A 22,201-nucleotide genomic window follows, 5' to 3' on the forward strand; every position below is an offset into this window, starting at 1 on the left:
ATTATACCGGTATTACCGTGAACGGTATAATATGGCCCAGCCCTACTCAAAACCCCTATACATGAAACAGTCCCTCATCTGATATTGCAGTTTTCTTTTATGAATGTTCTAGATTGATGATTTGGCCACTCACAAAGTCTAAAGTCTCTCTCTCTGATAGTTTTCAGCCCAGTCGATCCTTTACTTGAATGTTAAATGGTAACAAGTATTTAGTGGAAGGCCAACATCTGGAATCAATCTGGCGGAATTAATTTTCCATAAACTGCACAGACAGTCAGGAAAACTCAAAATTCATTTTGCCAGACTCTCTTCCCAAAATCAAAGAACTTATTTAAATTTTACCATGGAAAACACTGAAAAAAGCTAAACTAGTTATTCATTTATCTTTTTGAAAAGTAGCCTCTTCTCACGGAATGCCTTTGAAGTGTGCTTTAGGTGTGGATTACCTTTAAAATTATTGTGCTGATAAGACACACCTTTAACTCTCAAAAGTACATGCTGTACATGCTTGTGTTAAATAAGGACGCTAAATAGAAAGGGCCTGCACATCACAGAGTGTGTTGGCAGCACATTGTGAGGTAACATCATGTTTCCAAGCCCTATAGAGGGACGGACTTAAACGTGATGTGGGTGTGTCTTTACATTATTACATTATTAGATTACATACAGCCCATCGGTTTGTTATTTTTTGAAAACCTGACTCAACACATCCCAACGCGTCTCTGCACTCATGGCGGAGTTGAGACTACTGCTTCTATTTTTACTGGCCTTAGTGAGTATTCAGTCTTAAACTATTATCACATTAACATGCTAGGGCATCCTTCTTCTTATTTAAAGCGACAAAACAGCACCATGAAGTGGTGCGGTCAGATATTATTTATTTTACTGCCTAACACAGATTATTATTTATATGCTACAATCAAAGTTGGCGGTTCGCAGATAACACAGTGTAAGGAAAATAAGAAAGCCTCGCCCAGCGTTTTGTTGTGGACTGAGGGATTTAACTGTACTATTGTCATTACAGATGATGAGTTCTGAGGCCAAAGAGAAGAAGGTAAAGAAACTGAGGAGGAATCGGAGAGAGTGGATTCCTCCTGCTACAAAGCTGATGGAGAACATCGACTACACCCATTTGGAACACATTGCAAAGGTCTTCAGCTCATTGAAATCTTTATAGCATATACACATGTTATATGCACGTTATATTTTTAAGCAGTGGCTGAGTGGCTTCTATCACATCATTTGGTTATCTTCCGCTACTTTAGGATAGCATGTCATGAACATTCCTTTAAAAAAGTCCAGTTGTACTCACAGTTGAACACTTGAAAACAACCACAAGTCATAGGTTTGCTGTCAGTGCAGATTTCCTATTAAAAACTAATTGTTAAAGGATTTGCAAATCCAATATGATCGCAGTGATACATTTCAGGTGCAGACATTTGTAAAGTTCTGCATATACTCTTTCTTTTCAATAGTAAAATTAAAAGTTTAGACATCATCTATGTCTGTGCAGTATCTGTTGTACCTGCAGTGCTTTGGCATAGTTTTTGTATTATTACAAAAACAATTCCAGTAGAGAGTGAAAAACAGTTCTTGAACACATACTTGCTCTTGCTAAAAAGTATAACAAGGAATATTTAAGAAGCACCCCAACCTGACATCACTGTCTGAGACTTAAGTTCAACTTCAATAGTAGAACAATTTTTTACATGTTTACCATCTATTTTACCAAGTCTTACTATGTAATTTACAGTAAATGCTCCCCCTGTTTTATTTCAGATACGCTCTGATAAAGACAAATTTGAGATAGTTCAATATTTCCTTTCTGGAGAAGGGGCAGATAAAAATCCATTAAACCTCTTTGTGGTGGACCGAGAGACTGGTTTTGTACGTATCACTGATCTGCTGGATCGGGAAAGCTGCCCATCCTACAATGTAAGTTTGTTTTGATGTTTGTTTGTTCATTTTTTCTTTTCTGTTTTTTACTCTGCATAGTTTTCTTTCACCATTTTCTCTATTATGTAACACCAAACAATATCATGGAATTCCATTCCTGGTCTCAGCTCCACTTCTGTGAGATACAGACATCAGGGAACGTATCCACAGCAATCGCAGAAAAATAGAGTTAGCATTTTTGTATGGTTGAAGGAATGTACATTAGCTGCTAACATTAGCTACTAGCAGCTAAAATATATATTATGAATGTCAAACAGAAGTACAGTCATTGCATTTATTTCTGGCCTTTGTATTTCACCGAAACTATTAGAGTCAATCATTGCCATTAGCTGGTGGCCAGGACTGCTGGTCATACTGCTGTTGGATGACAGGCAGCTCCAGCTGATTTGTCATTCTTACAATTGTAAGTCAGTCCCTTCTTCATGGCTTATCTTAAGCTTACACAATTTCTGATTGCTAATAGCTGGTGATAGCTCACTGATGCCAATTTGCAAACTTGCTTTGCAGCTTGTTTTATGAAGTAGGCCACAAAACCAACAGTTTCCAGTCCAGTCTTTTATCACAACAAGTCCACATAAATCCAATCTAAAATCAATCCTCCTTCTGATAAAATGTAATTATTTTTAAAAGCAAAACTACTCAGGCCAGGTTAAAAGTATTTTCCTTTAAAATGTCCTTTTCTCTCACCGGAGTGTTTAATTTCAACCACCTTCAACCTGCCACAACTGTGTCCAATAGCCTCCTTCCTTCCTGTTTTTCTCCCTAAACTCATTCTTACTCTCCCCTTTATAGAGAAGGGCCCTATCGCACCAGATTAATACCAGATTGCAAATTTTACTGAAGAAAAGAAATGACTTTTCTTCAGTAAAAGTTGAATTTTAAAGTTGAACTTGAAGGATCAATTTTAATCTTAGGCCATAGAACTCCAGGTACGATCTGAAATTCCAAAGTCATTAATATAGTTTCTATATATAATTGTATTACATATTAAAAGTTACATTTTAAAACTATCTCAGTCTGTCATTCACAATTTACACAGCTATCAGGGATCGCTAGATACAGGAATGGGACCACGGCAGAGGATAACATCCCACTGATTATAACAGTCCAGGACCAAAATGACAATGCTCCTTCTTTTGAGCTGCATACTGGAAACATTAATGAGGCAAGCGAAAAAGGTAATGATGGATTTTAAACACAGTTTTCTATATGTGATGGGATACAAATTGCATTTTAGCTTTTATGGAGTTCTTGTGAGAAAATCCCTGAAATCTGTCCTCTTCTGAAGATATTTCTTCAGCCTAGGAGATGATATTGCACGAGCAATAGAGAGAGGGGGAGTCATGACAGACAGGGGAAAAGAAGAACAGAAGAACTCTGGGGTAGAAGCTTAACATTTCACAGACGACCTTCGACTTGCTTAGTCACAGCCGTCCGCATCATATTTACATCTTAAAAACTGTTAAAATATGTCTGCGTTCTATAAGATCCAGTTGACATTCATTTTGCGAATCAGCCTCTAACCTTCTTTTTTGTCGCATATAAACACAGTCTGCATATATTATGTATGTGAAAGTTGTTTGTCAAATGATCATGTTGAGCTGTTGTGCTCCACTGCAGGAACCTTTGTCATGCAGCTTAAGGGTAAAGACAACGATCAAGCTGGAACAATTAATGCAGAGATCTCCTACAGCATCGTCAGTCAGAAGCCAGAAGGCACAGGTCACATGTTCCATTTAGATGAAAAGACTGGAAAACTGTACGTCAAAGAGCCCACGCTGGACAGAGAGGTGAGGCTAGCAGTCACTGCACGTACAGCAAGACACATATATGCTTCTGCATTTTTGCACGAATTTCTTTCTTAGCTTTCTTAATATATTTCTTAAATATATACATTTTGGTTCAGGCAATCTTTGTCAGGTACAATAAAACAATGTTCCTGGACTGAAAATGTAATTAAAATAAAATATTCTTAAGAGAGACAGTGTGCAGATGTCATAATTGGACCATACCTGCTAAACGCGCAAAAGTGATTTTCTCATCGTGGAAGGAAAACAGGACCGACTGGTCCGACTCATCTTAGCTTAGTATGATTACAATTCTTCTGAAGTATTTGGATATAAGTCATGCGTTTTCACCTCCTTTTCACAGACTTATGACTTCTACAGCCTGGTTATAAAACTAACTGATATGGGAGGAGCAGCAAGTGGACTAACAGGAACTGGAACTGTAGAGATCAAGATCCTGGACATCAATGATAACATACCTACTCTGGAAAAATCTGAGGTGATGAATATGGCCTTTACTTGTTCTTAAGGCATCCAAATTTATTCTTATATCATTAATCACTTTCAAAACAACTGTACATAGCTGTGTCTGTCTCATTATTTATGGATGGCTTGAGTTATGCACTTTACGTTAGTGGTATCAAGTGTGCTTTGGTGGCCCAAGCTGCAGGGAGTTTAGGAATATCCAGTAGCAGTAAAAGGCTGTTACTTCTGCACGCTACCTGTTCCCAGAGTTTTGAGAAGCAGTCGTAGATTCATTTCCATCTTCGTAGTATGAAAGTATTCATCTGCGTGTCAGACAAATTGTGGCAAAATGGTGTTTAAAAAATTCTTAAACTGTGTTGGCCCATTTTGGAAAGCTCTGGAGTTTGCTCCTTTGGACTGTCTATGTAATTTAGACATAGCTTATGGATTTGAAAAGTAATACAGGAAGAAAGTTACCCTGCATTCTTTCTAATTGCCATGGGGTAAGTCCCTTGGTAGCAAAAACCAGTTTCAGTTGTTGATTTATTACTTCAGAAAATATTTCTGTCACAGTCTGTCTGAGGCAGACTGCATGTATTGTGAAAAGGACTCAAATGCAGACCAAAACAGAACGTGAAAAGTGACGTGGATAAACAAAAACAAGCCGTTTATTAAGGCCTGGGTGAAACTAAACAAAAACCTAAACTGGGTGAACTAAAACATGGAAAACTGGCATGGATACCTGGAAACACAACGTGGACTAGCAGACAACCTAACAAGGAATGACTGAAAACAAACGGACTAAGTACACACAGGAGGGTAATGAGGGAAGTGGGAACACATGGGGAAAAAAGCTGAAAGAAATGAACATAACCAAGGGGAGAGTAAAACTAAACACAATGAACACAGGAACACAGGACCGCTTCAAAATAAAACAGGAAACATAATGAAATACAGACATGAGAACATGAACTCAGTGGCGTGTCTAGAAACTTTTTGTTGGGGGGGGCAGGTAGGGGCACAGATTTGGAGAAGGGTGGCAGATGTAATTGGCAGATAATGTTTAAAAAAAAAATTCTACCAACCATTAACCATAATTCAATAATCCTATAAACCTAATAACCGAATGAGCTTTTAACTCTTATTAGAATGAGATTTTAACCACTACGGTGCAAAGTTTTTAGATACTGCGTTGATAAAGTACAAGAGATACAATCAGTGCTTTGTCAGTGTTTACTCAGCATTCAAGGACAGCAATATTTGCATAGTATTTTTACTGACATGTAGTGCACATACGTATGTTTTGGGCAAAAACATTTTTGAATATTAAAATACGAACATTTGTAACAAACAATTGACAAATTAGCCAATTCCAATGTAAAACTTTCTCTGCCTGTTAAAAAAAGAAGATAATCTTCTCACAAACTGGTGTTTGATTTTGAAACAGGAAAAAAGTGGGGAAACAACTGAAAAGACTAACATTTGAATGAAACCTGAAAGCAAGTAAATACTTTCTATGCTGCCTTATGGTAAACTTTGGTAATATTGATAAAGAACAACACTGGCTGATGATGAAATACAGTCAGCTGGCATGGTGACACTGCCAGTATTAACCTGCAGGGCTGGACTGGGACAGAAAATCGGGCATTTTGACTACAGACCGGCCCACCAGGTATTAAAACCATAAAGCCTTTGAATGAAAACAAATGCTGTTGTGACAGTGATGTACAGTCTTGTTGGTATATGTATGATTTCTATACATTTTACATCAGATAAAAACTTTGGTTGTAAGATTTAGATAATTATTTAATAAAAGCGAGATATTTTAAATGAGAATAAGAAAGAAAAGTATTTCTTTGTGCCCCACCTCTCCCTGTTAATGCCCTACCTGGCCCCCTGGCATAACTTTGCTAGACCCGCCCCTGCACAGTTACCAGCTGTCAGCTACGTAAAAAAGGATCCTGGTGTTATTTGTCTCTCAGAAACAGTTCATAACTTCCCTTCAACTCATTCATGTCACCTAAACCTGTTTCTCCATCACCTGTTCAGCTCTGATGATCCAGTAAGGACATCTCCTGGTTTCATCTTCATGTTTCCCTCTCACCACATATCCAAACTGACATCATGACCAGCAGGTTTACAGCTGTGGCTCCAGCAAACATCAGCTGATACTGGAAATTAATATTAAATAAATTCTAACAACAGCTGATCAAGCTTAAACGTGCTGCTGTTGTTTAGAGCGACATCTGCTGGTTTCCTCTTTCTGGCACAAAGTGGGCGATAAATAAACAAGAGAGAAAAGCTGATCAGCTGATCATTGATCAGTTTCATGATTGAAGTAGCAACAGAAGAGGGAGGGAGAGAGAAGAGGCAGCTGTGCAGCGTAACGACAGAATAACTCCAGCTTTGTGTCTTTTTCCATTCTAGCTAAAGTTCGGGACAAACTGCGTCTCTTCTCAGCTCAATACCAAATGCATAATATTTTCTCTGAATGAGGGACCATCCCATTTTTAAGGAGCCGTTGGCAACTCTACTAACTAACCTTATGAATAAAATAAAGTTCACTATCAGTAACATCATAGCAACTGAACAGCTGTACAGAAACTCCGTCATGCTAGCTCGGGCAGTATGAGTTATTGCAACTGACGGTAAAAAGTCAGCACAACGAAAATAAACTCCACCTAAACTTAGTTTATATCTGACCCAGATAGACTGCAGGTCATAACTTCTTACCTGAAGTTCAGTTCACCTGACACTCGGACTGGCGGCTGCCTCGGGTCTCTCCTCCTGCCTCCCCTTCCCTCATCCACCTGTTGCCTCTGTGGAAGCCCCGCCATAGCCACCACCAAACAACTGAGTTATTTTTACACATCGACCTGCATCTGGCCAATCCACCACCTCTCATTGTTCATGCCCTTACAAAATAAAAATAAAAAATAAGTCACCGGGCATATGCCCGGTATGCCCGATGGCCAGTCCAGCTATGTTAACCTGCAACCAAATCTGCAGCTCCATACAGCAATGTTACGACTTAGATGATATCTTATAACTCATGACTCTTATGTTAGCTGCCCTCAGTAGCATACTGTCAGAAATATTCGAGGGCTGCAATAATTCTTTAAGTGTTATTTTTTCCTTGGTATTCTAATTTCACCGAAGTTTACTAAACTCAACAAACTTAATATTACTTACCGGGACATTTATTCTGTCCTCATTTTCTTTCACCGAAAAATTGTTTCCTGCAGTGCCGTCTTTCTTGCTTGGCTCTCCTACCTTTGCTAACGTGATGCACATAGCGCAGAAGCCGATGCTGCATTCACTTACACTCGGATATCTGAGGTTCACCGTGAAAACATAATCGGACATTTGATATTTGATTGAATTGTATTGTTTTGCCTTTGGGGTGGCACCTGGGGTGGCCAGTCTGGTTGGGGGGGTGGCCTGTGCCCCCCCAGGCCACCCCGCTGGACACGCCATTGCATGAACTTGACAACAAAAGACATGAAACACATAAAGGACAAGGAAGACTTAACACGGGTTGAAAACACAAGGGAATCTAATAAACACATGAACTTAGATAACCCAATGAACTTAACCATCAAAATAAACTCAAACTCAAAACGCTGGGTCCAAAGACCCAGGATCGTGACAATTTCTCTCCTGAGCTCAAGTTCAATATAGTTTTAATGTTTGTGTTGGGTCTGTGTTTCCACAAGCCCCGCTAATTCTAGAGACTTATTCATCATGAAGAAAACAAGACAGTCAATCGATCGATTATTTGCGCAAGGGAGGCCTCGACTGTGTCCACCATGAAAATGACCTCCAGATCTGACCTCCTCCTGCTGCCTTTTATTGAGAGACAGTTCACACAAAACACGTCAGAACAAAGCCACGCCCCCTTGGTTAGACAGGCATTGTATGTATATGTGTGAACTTCTGTATTTAAGTAAGAGTGTGTGTGTGTGTGTGTGTGTGTGTGTGTGTGTGTGTGTGTGTGTGTGTGTGTGTGTCAGACCTCCTGCTGACCAAAGGGTCGTAAACGCAGGAAGCTTACATCAAAAGCACAAGGATGTGTCTGTGATAAAAGACTACAGCCCCCCACCTAGAACCTCGAGAATCTGGGGGGAAGGACAGTGGAATTTCTTTCATCAGAGTTAAAACGATGTACAAATGGTAAACATAAAAATGACAAACATTTAACAATTCACTCTAACAGTTTGCTTTGTTGAGCATGGGCCAATTTTCAATAAAATGGAAGGAGTGCATGTTTTCAAGCATACTTACATTGTAATGTCATGTGAGTTGTTCATGTTGTTCCAGGTTACTGTTATAAACAGTTTTTAAGTCAGCTCTACCTTATTACTTATTATCCCTATTACTTACTCAGTATTATAGTGTACTAAATATGTAACGATGTCTGCTGTTCAGTTTTTATAAAGCATGCATCGTGTTTTAACTTTTAACCAAAACTAGCATCCAAGCCAGGAGAAAAACTTCCAAGCAAGACAGTATTAGTGCCTCCTGCTATGGATGAGCACACCATAAGCTCAGAGATTCCAACAAGCCTCTTACAGCCCCATAAACCCTGCTCCCGAGTACAAACTACACTGTGTTCATTAAGGCTGTTGTCTTTAATTCTTTGCTCTAAAAATGCCCTAAAAAGGTCAGTGATCACTGTTTTATTACCACTATTAATCTGCAGCATGTTTTAAAGCAGACAAAGAGCGATTCAGATAACCCATTTACGTTGTAATAAATCAAGGGTCCAGTGTACACTGTGCGGGACAGGATTACCTGGGTCCTACCCTGGTGCCTGGCCTGTCAGGCCTGTAGAGTTGGAGAAATACTTTGAGAATCTCATCAATCTCATCTCAGGCCTTCTATAATAGAAGCAGAGTCTGAGGATGAGGGGACGGCTCGATTTCATCTTTGTTTTTTGTAGATGATGTAGTTCTGTTAGCTTCATCGGGTGGAGACCTGCAGCTTCCACTGCAGTGGTTCACAGCATGGCATTCTGAAGGATGGACTGATGGATCGCTTAACACTGGGGTTATGATAATTATTGGTGAAAAAACAGAACTGCCGTTTTTCATCTGGTAAATACAAAACATCCTGTTTCAGAATGACACTGAAAAAACGGTGCATGAATTTTTGGCAGGATTTCATTTAATCTAAAATTAACAAGAATGCTAACTGTGAGAGACCACCTTACAGAAAGCTATAGAAAATTTAAGAAGGAACTATGTACAGTTTATCATTTCATATAATTTCAATGTTTTTCTAGTCTTTTGAGCACTGTAAGCACAATGATAAAGAAAAAACAGTACAAGATGACAATAGGATAAGTTTGAATTACTAAAATCATGTATTATTTCCAGGCACTTAACATCGTATTATTACAAAAACATTTTCATAATGGGGTGTATCTTTATCACGCTGTTCTAATTTCAGTATTCTGGCTCAGTGGATGAAAATGTTGACAATGTCGTGGTGATGAAAATCAAGGCTTTGGACAAAGACCAACAATACACAGACAACTGGCTGACTCGCTTCACAATTTCCAAAGGAAATGAAGATAATCTCTTTTCCATTGAGACAGACAAGGAAACCAACGAGGGCATCTTAAAGTTGATAAAGGTATTTAATACAGCGGGTAAACAACTACTGAACGTGTCACCAAGTTTCAATATTTTCGATATTTCAGTAGCACCTTTGTTAGTTTTAAAGGAGCTATAAAAGCATTTTCACCAGATGTCAGTCGCAACCAGTGTTGGTCAAGTTACTTGAAAACAGTAATTAGTTACTAATTACTGATTACTTCTCCAAGAAAGTAATCCTGTTACTTTACTGATTAAATATTTTCAAAAGTAATTAGTTACTTTATTACTTACTTACAATTTAAAAAAAACATGATACACAACCAGAATATGTAATATTAGAGACACTATAACAAACACAATCACGGTTTAGTAGCGCAGTATCGCAGCATGCTCAAGGGAAAGTAACAGTACTCTTATTACTTTTTTTGCAATAGTAATCCCTTCAATCGTTACTTGAAAAAAGTAATCAGATTACAGTAATGTGTTACTGCCCAACCCTAAACCTGACCCATGCAATTCATACCTGCAAAGAAAACAAACCACAGATGCAGGGACACCGCGAAAAAAGTCTTGAGCACATGAAGAAAGGGAGGTGCAAAAAGGAATGGAAAGTCATGACACCAGCTGAAATCTGTCGGTACTTAGAAGCAATCCTGCCCGCCTGCCTGAATGTTTAAGTGAGCACTGCTAGGGCCATAACCAGGGAGTGGAAAGACCATAGACCGGCCATGACCAGGTGCTCCCCCACAAGATTTCAGACAGAGTAAAAAGAATTATCAGCAGAGTTGTCCACTTGTTGAGAGCTACAGAAAAACCTGGAATCAGCAGGTTGAATTGTTTTAAAGAAAACAAGTAATGCACTCAAACTATGGCCTGTAGGCATGCTCACTGAAGAAAAAACATCTTGAAGTGCATTTAAAGTTTGCTGACCAACATTTAGGCAAGCTCGTGAGATCCTGAGAGAATATCTTCTGGTCTGCCGATGCCATGTTTGGAGGTCAAAAAGCACTGCATATCACCACATATATATGTTATCACTGTAATATTATGGGTCTTTATATATTGAGCGGTTTGTATACACTAGAGCTCTTTCTTAGATTTAATATAATTTAGTTCAGTCTGTCACTGTTCTTATTGTTACCACATTTCTCATTTTTACACATAACTCAATACTTAAAACTTAAAACCATGAACATCTATAGTTTGATTTCTCTACATGTGTGGATTGGTGGATTGGTTGTTCTCAACATCTGGTGAGAATTTCATGACAGTAGCACCTTTAGAAATTGGTGACGTGTTCAATGTTTTACACTATGTATTTGTATAAACTCACTTCAAACATTTTAATTTGCAGCTAGTTCTGGGTTTGTCTCTTGAATGTATTTCATTTTTTGTGTGTGTCTGTTTTCTCTCAAGTAACTCATTTTATCTTTTATCATTTATTTTGCAGCCTGTGGATTTTGAAGAAGTCCAGAAGCTTGAGCTTGGCCTTTTGATTGAGAATATTGCTCCGTTTGTGATTGGTAGTGCTGTACACATGGATGTGGATGTTCATGTTGGAGAGGGTAACCCTCTAGTTACTGGAGCTGGTGCCGGGGCAGGAGCTGGTGCTGGTGCTGGTGCTGGTGCTGGTGCTGGTGCTGGTGCCGGGGCAGGAGCTGGTGCTGGTGCTGGTGCTGGTGCCGGTGTGGGTGCAGAGACAGAGCTGGGAGTAGATGTGGAATTGGATGTAGGCGAGGGGGATATAGGGTTGGATGCAGGACTTAAACCTGAGGTGGAGGCTGGCCCTGGAGTTGGACCTGAAGTGGGCACTGATGTGAAGTTTAAACCAGGACCAGGAACAAAGCTGAAGCCAGATGCACCAAAAAGCTACCCCATTAAAATATCAGTTAATAATGTACCAGAGGGTCCAGCATTTATACCTGACACCAAGATTGTTCATGTATCCGAGGACCCAAAGGAAGCACCTAAAGATGGCAAGATCGCTGTGTTTGCTGCCACCGATCCAGATACAGGAAAAACAGCTGAAGATGTCAGGTTTGTCAAGTTACAGTAAAATCTGTGAGACTTAGTTCCTCCTCCTACGCCGAGTGGCGCATCGGGCAGCTAGTGATCTCCATCGATGTCGGTCAGCAGCGACTGCTTCAGCTTCGTCCCAGGCAATGTCGACAGTTCTCAGATCGTCCATAAATGTTCGACGCCATGTGGTCTTTGGTCGGCCTTGCTTTCGCTTGCCAGTGCGTGGACGCCATGTCATGGCAATCTTAGCTGGGCGATGAGGGGGTAGGCGTAAAATATGTCCCGCAAAGCGAAAGCGCCTTTCTGCAACAACATCGGCTAATGGGCGGGTGCCTGCTCTTTGTAGGACCTCCTCATTTGTTATTCGGTCCCGGTAGGAAATTCTCAGGATTCGCCGCAAGCCACGTTGTTGAAGCACGTTCAGGTGTTGAATAATTGCACTTGTTGAGCGCCAGGTTTCACTAGCGTAAAGTGGATTAGGGAAGACTATAGAGTTCAGTAGTCTGATCTTGACCCTTACATTCAGGGAGGTCGAGTTCCAAATAGGTTGGAGACGTCGCAGGACACCAACTGCCTTCCCTACTCTGGCGTCGACATCCCGATCAGAGACCCCGTCATTCGAGATGATGCTGCCAAGATATGTAAAATTCTCCACCTCTTCAGCACGTTGTTGGTTGATCATGACAGGAATGCGGGCACGTGCATAGCCAACTCGGAGTACCTTGGTTTTTTTGGCGCTGATTCTTAATCCAACTTTCGTTGCCTCCCTCTGCAGGGCCGCGGTCAACTTTTGGAGGTCTTCCTGAGTCGAGCCCAGCAGGGCGATGTCATCTGCGAAGTGCAAGTCAGTGAGATTACGCGCTTCGTGCCAGGGCACACCGATGTCAGCTTGGTCAACTGATCGTCGCATGATGAAGTCAATTACCAACAGGAAGAGGAAAGGGGATAGCACGCATCCTTGTCGGACGCCAGTATTGATCTTGAAGAAGGCTGTGCAGCCGTCATCCGTCCGGACGCAGCAACGGGAGTTGGAGTAGAGACAACGAAAGGCATCTACAAACTGCTGAGGGACTCCATAGTGGCGTAGGATAGCCCATAGAGTCGGCCGGTGGACGCTGTCAAAAGCCTTCTCGAAGTCAATGAAATTAATAGAAATCTTCTTTTGGTATTCCAATGTTTGTTCAATGATCATGCGGAGGGTGAAGATTTGCTCGACGCATGACCGGCCACTCCGAAACCCAGCCTGCTCTTCTCGCAATCGTTCGTTCACAGCGTGTCGTAGCCGATTCAAAAGAGCGAGGCAAAACACTTTCCCGGGTACCGACAGCAACGTGATGCCCCGCCAGTTGTTACAGTCACCCAAATCACCTTTTTTTGGAAGTTTGATAATGGTGCCTTTTGTCCAATCATCGGGTACATGTGATGTTGCCCAGCAGGCGTTTAGGAGTCTTGTAAGGGCGGCTTCAAGATGGGGTCCACCATTCTTCAGCATTTCGGCGAGGATTTCGTCCAGGCCTGCGGCCTTTCCACTCTTGAGTAGTCGGATCGCTGTCTTGACTTCAGTGATGCTGATTTGTCCGATATCGACAGGAAGAAGATCCATGGAAGGTGCCAGGTCTTCGGCCTCGAACCGTTGGGGTGGCTCAGGTTGGTTCAGAGTATCGCGGAAGTGTTCGACCCATCGTTGTTCTTGTTCAGCTGCAGTAAGGAGGACACGTCCATTTTTGTCTCGGATTGGAACACCGCGGCCACCACGAGCCCCAGTTAGATCTCGTACAATGCGATATAAGGTTCGGGTGTCGTTCCGATCGGCTGCTTCTTGGGCTTCGATGCCTTTAGCTTCGATCCATTCACGCCTGTCACGCCGGCAGCTGCGTTTGACCTGTCGGGCAAGGTCTTGGTAGGTGGCCATGGCCCTCTCACGCTGGTCTGCAGAAGCATGTGGGTCAAAGGCCACCTGGTCCCGAACTGACTTTGCCAAGCGACGTTGATCTATAAGTTCCCATGAACGGTCGGAGATCCAGCGCTCCTTAAAGCCGCCCCGTCGGCGACCAATCTTCGATTCTGCTGCACCGACCACAGCCTCTTTTATCCCATCCCAGAGTGTATCTGGATTTTTGTTATTTCCTTCCGCAGCAAGGAGCTGGAAGCGGTTTCTCAATTCGAGTTGAAATTCTGCTGCCGTATTTGCATCTTTTAGGCGTTGAATGTTAAAAGGACTTGGCCGCTGCAGTCGTGGTTGGAGGCGCTTCAGGTGAAGTTTACATTTGGCAATTAGCAGGTAGTGATCCGAGTCAATGTCGGCTCCACGCCACACTCTAACATCGCTAATGGTGGATGCCCAGCGGGATGATATGCAGATGTAGTCGATCTCGCTTGTATATCTGCCACCGGGGGCCTTCCACGTCGCCTTGTGTATCCGCTTGTGGCTGAAGAAGGTGTTCTTGATGGTCAGCCGGTTTGCCGCACAGAACGAGATCAGCCGCCTACTATTTTCATTTGTCATTGCTGCGATTCCAAACGGGCCGATAGTCGATTCCAGGCCATCCCGGTTACTGCTTATTTGCGCGTTGAAATCTCCGCCCACGATCAGCAAATCATGACGCGGGGAGTTGTCAATGGCATCCTGGAGCATCGCATAGAACCCATCCTTGTCAGTATTGTCAGCCTCTTCTGTTGGAGCATATACTTGAAGAATTGTGACTTTCACATCCCTAGCTTGGAAACGAGCTAGGGATGTGAAAGTCTGTGAGACTTATGTTCAGTAATTGAACAGTCATCAGCTTTTGACCTAGTCATAATGATCCAGTTTTCAGTAATTTCCATTAATGGCAAAGCTACCAATGATATGATTTATATAAAAATGTCACTCAACAAACACCTATTTCATTTGATCAAAGTATAGCAGAGTGTTGCAGTAATGGCAATAATAATATAATGGCTAATGCTTTACATTAAGGTTTTCTAAGAACAGGCAGTAATGTGGTTAAAATTCATTACAAGATATTTATTAACACATATGTAAATATTATGTGTCAAAAAGACTATAACTGGTTAACTAAAGTATCAATGATGACATTTTTTAAACTTTACTAAATTATTTTTAAATTTGGTAACATTTTATGATTTTAGCTATAATATACAAGAAAAGTATCCTAGTGAAGTCAAGAAATAAATTAAAGTTTTAGAAAAATGAATAAAATATAGTTTCTGTTGTTACTTGGTGCTATTTGAACAAAAATGAATTGGAAGAAATTGAATAGCTGTATTAATCTTAATGAGGGCTCTTTCCTTACTTTTACTCTGGTAACAGCAAAAGTTGTCAATTGGTGTAATAATACATTAACTAATCGTAGCAGGTAGCAGGGGTAGCTGTAAAAACAATAAAACAACGTTAACAGCTGTGTTCTTCTTAGCATTTAAAATATCTTTGATGGGTCTGTTTAATCCTATCAAGACACAAATTATGTTAATAATATAAAGTCTTTAATGTAAAGCATTACCAGGTATGATTATTATTTATTATAATTAATAAAATAGTTAAAAACTACTTTGTGTTAGAGGTTTTTTGTTTGTTTTTGAAGGTTTCATCTTTATCATAATGTTGAGCAGGTGTTTTATGTAAATAGAAACTTTTACTTCACTGATGCTCGTTTTTACTTTACTGATGTTTTTTCTTCTTTCTTATATATGTTTTGCATTCCAGTTATGCCAAAGCTTATGATCCAGATAACCTGTTTACAATTGATGCTGAAACAGCTGAAATTAAACTCAAAAGGACACCAGACAGGGAGTCACCTTACTTGAAGAATGGTACCTATATCGCCAAGATTCTAGCTATACCCAAAGGTAATTCTCTTGTCAACACTAAGACTTCATTGCTGCTTCCTCCACTTCTTATATTTAGGTTTGAAGGTTATCTTTTTCCCTACTGAAGGATTTCATTTCAGTTAACTACCAATAAAATATTGGTAGCAACAACTTTTAAGATCGTGGCTCAAGAGTTGTGTGTTCGTCTTGTAATCAGAAGGTTGCCGGCTCGGTCAGTCTCAGTCGTTGTGTCCTTGGGCAAGACACTTCACCTACCGCCTACTGGTGATGGCCAGAGGGGCCGATGGCAGTGTGTGAATGTGAGAGTGAATGAATAGTGGTATTGTAAAGCGCTTTGAGGGGTCCTGAAAAGCGCTAAATAAATGCAATCCATTATTATTATTATTATTAAATGGGAAGGTGCTATGTATACCAGTCCAGCAAATGGCAATCACGGCATTTGCTTCAAATTCTTACTGACATATTTACCGTATCTGCTTTTCAGACATGCCATCAAAGACAGCAACAGGAACAATAGCCATTCAAGTCACTGACGGCAATGACCACTGTCCAACCCTGACTACAAACCATGCCAGTCTGTGCTCTGATCAGAAATCTGTTTACGTTACGGGCATTGATGAAGATGTTAGTCCCAATGCTGCTCCATTCACGTTCAGAATAATACCTGATGGGACACAAGGCAGCTGGGTTGTAGAAGTCATCAATGGTAAGAAAATCTGGTTTGGGTCAAAAGAAAAAATGGAAACATTTATTTTCGCCTCTGTCAGTGCGCAACAGGGCGGCTGTGGCTACAATGTAGCTTGCCATCATCAGTGTGTGAATGTGTGTGTGAATGGGTGGATGACTGAACGTTTAAAGCGCTTTGAGGTCCTTTGAGGACCAAGTAAAGCGCGATACAAACACAGGCCATTTACCATTTTAATTTAATTTATTTATTTATTTTTGCCTTAGTAATTGTAGCACTAATTTTATTATTATAGTGATTTACCGTAAAGACTTAAGCCTTATCTATACAGTGGGGGAAATGAGTGTTTGATCCCCTGCTGAGAATATGCAAGTTTGCTCACTTACAAAGAAATGAACAGTTTTTCATTTTAATAGAGAGAGAGATCATAAACCAAACATTTAGATTAAGAACAATTCCATAAAAGTTGATGGGCGCAGTAAACACACCCCTAAACCTTGTGGAAAGCCTTCCCTGAAGAGTTGACACTGCAAAGGGTGGGCTAACATGATGTTAAACTCTGTGGATTAAGAATGCAATGCCACTCAAGTTCATATGTGTGTAAAGTGTTTGGGAAATATAGTGTACATTTTCAGTTACAATACAATAATTATTTCCTCTAATCCTATTACAGTGGCACCAATTCACCCTATTCTAATATCATGCAGTAAAATAAACTAGCTGCTAGTTTACAGAAAAGAAATTTGGGCAAATTTTTATATGTTGTTTTTACTAAATGTAATGTAATGTAATTGGTTTTTCCTTTCCAAAGTATTTGCTTTGTTTGAGGAGGCAGAATAAATCCTGAAGTAAAGTTAATTCGAAGCTTGAGTTGCAGTGTAGTGGAGGGAAATTGTCTTTGAAAACTTTTTGTGCTTTGTTATCTCCAGAGACAAGCGCTGCTATTCATTCTCATGTGCCACTCTGGCCTGGACAACATAATCTCCAGGTAGAGGTGTTGGATGCCCAGGGTCTGTCTTGTCCAACCAAGGAAGTTTTTACGGTGAATGTTTGTACTTGTTCGGAAACAGAGGACTGCAGCCTGAGAACAGCAAGACTAGAAACTACATCATCTAAGCTTGCTACACCAGCCATTGGCTTGTTGTTACTGGCATTTTGCTTACTGCTATGTGAGTTGATTTTAGAACATCCACTAATGATATGTATAACAGGCCTAGTTGGGAAAAACATGTGTTTAAGATTTTCAATACATATTCAGGACTATTTTGTGTCTGTACAGCTATTTATTCTATAGTATTATTAAGTTCTATTTAAATATAATACTAGTTTGTTGCAACCTATTGTATTTTTACCTATACTGAAAAAGTACTGTGCATAACAGAAAAAAGGTTTAAATACATGAAAAGCCCAAACTTTTATGCTTTAGTTTGAATCTTTACATTTGAATTTAAATGTTTTTATCTATGTTTTATTTGTGCAGTTATCCCATTTCTTCTGGTGGTCTGTCAGTATGCAGGGGCAGACAAAATCTTTCCTGAACAATTTAATGAGCTACCATTTCTCCCCAAAGAAAACCTCATATCCTATCATACTGAAGGCAGAGGCGAGGATAAGGTGGGCATTCACGTTTGTCTGGGAAAATTTTTTTGTTTTATTTAATGTGGATATGTAGAAAACAAACTGATTTTTAAGGAGGAATGCGATAGCTTGTCAGTCATCCCTGATTCAATTTTGTTTTAAAAACATGATTCTGAAAACTGAAATCAATGTCGTTTCGTACAGAAGTTGTGTTCAAAGATAATTTTTTCTTCTTCTTTTACTTTTAGGAAATGTCACTCCAAAGTTTACCTGTTATGCTCCAAAAGGTTAAGATGGGACAGTCATCAAATTTCAACAGGAAAAATTCAAACATAATGGAAATTGATGAGATACAAATCCGCAGCGAGCAGAAATATCAGGCAGCTGTCCAGACTGTAATGGAGGTTGACAATGCTTACACATTTTCAAGGGAATCAGTGAACCTTGGCAGAGGGCGTGCGTCATTCAACAGAAAAGTGATGGGTATACAACACACAGAAGCCCTGTGTGAGGACATAGCCCTTCCTGATGCTTTTCTCAATGATTACTACTCTCAGGTACTATGGTATAATAGCTATACATGCAATTATTTGTCACAGTATCTTCTCTTTGGACTCCTGTGTAATGAAGCTTTTGATGCCACTGACTGTTTTGTTTATTTGCCTCAAACAGAAAGCGGCATGTGCTGTTCCTGTGGAGGATTCCCATTTGGAATATGATTTTGAGGGCCAGGGCTCCTCTGCTGGCTCTGTGGGTTGCTGCAGCCTTCTGGAGGATGACAATGACTTAGATTTCCTCACTGAACTTGGGCCAAAGTTCAAGACTCTGGCTGAGATCTGTATGTTTCCTACAGTGTCCCCCAAACCCATATTGGCACAAAATGTTGCAGGTGCTATCAAAAGCACAGCTGATTTTGTCGAGCCAGTTTTTAAGAGCAGACAGGAGCACATTGTTGAAACAAAGCATGCAGACATAAAAACAGAAAGAGTAACGTCCAATACAAATATACTACAATCATCTGTCGGTACTGTAAGTACTGCCCGATCTATGACACTTCCTACCTCTAAGAGTACTAGTGTCAGACGTTCCTCTCATATTAGTCATTATGATAAACTACCCAGTCCAGTTCAGACTGTCTTACTACAACAGGAACCAATTTACTACACCAGCTCTGTATCACAACCCATACAATATGTAGTTCAACCACATCTACAGAACACACTATGTTTAGTAGATGGCTCCAACGGAACCAATCGATTTTTTATCCAGGACATTGAGAGGTCAAGAAATCCTGCTAGCCACAGTGTTCCAACCAGCCCCATTGCCTTCCTACCCATAAGCCCACCTATGCCCCTGGGCTCTACGAGATAGGAAACTAATGCAGCTAAATGGTCATTGTATGCCGATTAAGGATAAAAGTAGTCAAAAGTAGGAATTAGGAAGGCCAGTTGGAACCAATCTCATCTCAGGGCATTTTGACAAGAGGTGTTATTCTGGTTAAAGAACCCTTCAGAGTGTGTTAGATTTGGCAGTCCAGTATGCATCATAGCCTACAAGGACATCTTCTTGCCAAACAAAAAAAACAAACAAAAAAAGAGTTGGTGGTGGTTGTTGTTGTTGCAGTATGTAGACACATGGAGTACACATGGGCAGATGTGGTTAGGACCATTCTATGTTTTAAGAGGTTTGTGATGGTGGTAGTAACAAGGCAGACTTGTCCAGACGTAGTTGATCAAATCAGCATAACACTGCTCCAAGAAAATCTGCCATTGGTGTAAACAATGGCTGTCAGTAGCTGTCAACTGTATTCCAAAAACACATGAAGGAGTGGTAGACTGTGTGAAAGTCAGTTTCAAGCTTAATAATTTGGTCATATGATCAACAACAGTATTTAAGCAAAAGAAATAAATAATACTAGTCACATCAAATATAGTAATATAAAAACCTTGCATGACAATTGCATTCATGTGAAAGTTGACACTGGAAGTTGGCTCATAACATCAACTTAAATCTTTTTTTAAAGGCCAGTCATGTTCATTGCAATTGTGCTCATGGGAACGAGTGGCCCCCGAGCAGGAATACCATATTCATATGAGTTGTTCGCACTAAAGTAAAAAGCACCATCACTTCACGTGGATACCCTCTCAGCGACACCCTGATAACAACTGTGTTTAGACTGTTCCTTCCCATTCCATGCAAGGCCACCTGGGTTGGCTGGAAGACTGTTTACTTAGCCTGGCAGGGCGAAGGACACTGTCTCAGCTGAACTCTGGACACACACACACACATACATATATACACTGATATGCACACACTCATCCCCGCTCCCTTCCCAAACGCCTTCGATGCTTATTCCCTTCCGATGTTGACGGTGGATCATGGAGACCAGCGCAAAGGGTGCAGGCCCGGATGTACTGTCTAATTCAGCTGTCTCTCACCCTTTACCCACCCCTGTTGCTTGTCATGTGTTTCTTTGGTGTATTAAGAGTTTTTTTCATTTGCTATGTGCAGAGGTGTTTATTTCTGTTCTCAAACTGATCTCCCTGTTGGAGCTCAGTCTGAGGGGAGTTATTTTTTTCTCCTTATCTTTCCTCATGTGGTGCATTTTTCCATTGTTATACCTCTCTGACCTGTCTTCCCCACGTGATGTTTTGTGTAATGTATGTATGGTCGGAGGGTAAGATGGCGCCGCCATTGTGTGCAATAGGTCGGCAGCCTTGTGAAATTTCTATAAAACTAATAAAGGTATATCAAATCAAATCAAATATCAAAACGAGTTCATCATGAACCTGAGGCTTAGTGAAAATGACAGTGAACCCAGTGGAGTGTTGCTGAGCTAAAATCAATAAGCTTGATTGATTTTCCACTCTGTAATGCATGCGCAGGATGAACTGATCCCAAAAATATAAATGCGGGGGAAAAGGTGTGGTGATTGTTGCATTTAGCATGCAAAGGATAGATGGATGTTTCTTGAACCCAAGAGTTTGTTTTCTCATTATGTGATAGTGCTCTCATTTAACAGGGAGTCAATGAATATAGGACAAATATGATCTCTCTTTCTAGTCTCTGTCAGTACTCTCCAGCTTATGAGCTATCTACTTTAAGGTGCGCATTTGAGAGTCAAACCAGGGAGTCAAGTACGTCTCATTTGAGGTTCCCTTTTTTCATAAGAGCTACAGTATCCAGAGTTATAGGCAATGAAGATGTAAAATTATTAACAAAATAATCAACCTCTGTAGATTAGCTGCTCTGCACTCTGTTGGCACAAGGCACTGAAGAAGAGCAGATGAATGATATCTTTAAACTTGGTAAACTGACTGCTTCTTATATAGCGCGTTTCTACTCTGAGTACACACCTTGACTCATTCACCCAGTCACGGCAGCACTTTTTTCCTATGCTCTTTCTCTGTAAGTCCTTTCTTTCTTTTTTCATACTCAGATGGATGCATGAGAGAGCAGACTTGTGAGATGTATTGCTGCAAGTGTACTTATACTTTCTTTTATTAGAATATAAGGGATTAAATGTTTAGTTAAATATCTTTACATTGACCAAAAGAGGAATTTCACTGCTCTGGTTCACTTAAGAAAGTAAAATTAGTTTGATATCCCTGTCTGATTATAAGTTGTCTTACAGTGTAAAGCACATTTAAGTGACTCTTGTTGGGATTTGATGCTATATAAATAAAACTGAATTGAACTGATAGCTGGGACAGACCCTGCCTCATTGTTTGATTTCAAATCTACTTTCATGTTGTACAAAGTCAAACACTGACTCGTTGTTAAAACACACACACACACGGATCTGCATATCTAAGTCCAATTAAAGTTCATTCTTCACCAAGGCAGTCTGGAGATAAATGTCACAACAAATACATGTAATGTTATGAGGACAAGAAAGCAGATGAGACAGCTCACTTTCCAGAATATGCTGATGTGTTTATTTACTTTTTGATTGACAGAAAAAAAAAAAGCTTTCACAAAGTAACAACATAAAACACTTAAATTGTTTTATACTGTCTGGAACTAAAGACCGCAGAAATCTGACAATATGAAGGGCTCTAGCACTTGCTAGTAAGAGGCACAACTCCAGGGAGTAGGTGCTACATTAACATTTTAACAGGTTTGGCTCATTTGTTCTTTTATAGAGATGTGGGCATGAAAAACGTGACAATTAGACAGTTAGGATCAAAGAGCTACAAAGAACACAGGCTACTTTGTTTAGATGAAACTGGGATGAAATCTAAAATACTCAGACCAACTTGAGCATGGCAGGGAGTACG

General features: G+C 40.3%; 2 protein-coding genes across 3 annotated transcripts in view; one reads left to right on the forward strand and one right to left on the reverse strand.

Moving 5' to 3' along the window:
* prpf38a (pre-mRNA processing factor 38A) overlaps window positions 1–7,482 on the reverse strand; it is a 61,580-nt gene extending 54,098 nt beyond the window's left edge. The window contains exon 1 of one of the 2 annotated variants that reach the window (XM_085437358.1): window positions 7,401–7,482. The gene's annotated coding sequence lies outside the window, so the exon portion shown is untranslated. Of the gene's footprint in view, window positions 1–6,941; window positions 7,028–7,400 lie in introns of those variants that run through there. The other variant, XM_085437357.1, reaches the window with a different exon arrangement.
* Window positions 622–21,529, forward strand: LOC146689148 (desmoglein-2.1). Its single transcript, XM_085437354.1, has 14 exons — window positions 622–772; window positions 1,025–1,150; window positions 1,780–1,935; window positions 2,996–3,134; window positions 3,577–3,746; window positions 4,108–4,242; window positions 9,660–9,845; window positions 11,259–11,845; window positions 15,534–15,676; window positions 16,143–16,364; window positions 17,273–17,512; window positions 17,824–17,957; window positions 18,170–18,478; window positions 18,594–21,529. Exons 1-14 carry the CDS (start codon window positions 731–733, stop codon window positions 19,290–19,292), a joined length of 3,288 nt encoding a protein of 1,095 aa, XP_085293480.1. The 5' UTR covers window positions 622–730; the 3' UTR covers window positions 19,293–21,529.
* The last annotated feature ends 672 nt before the right edge of the window (window positions 21,530–22,201 follow it).

Source organism: Copadichromis virginalis, linkage group LG17, assembly GCF_057382275.1.
Source record: "Copadichromis virginalis isolate Kocher_CV1m ecotype Utaka linkage group LG17, C_Virginalis_male_GT1.1, whole genome shotgun sequence".
NCBI lineage: Eukaryota > Metazoa > Chordata > Actinopteri > Cichliformes > Cichlidae > Copadichromis > Copadichromis virginalis.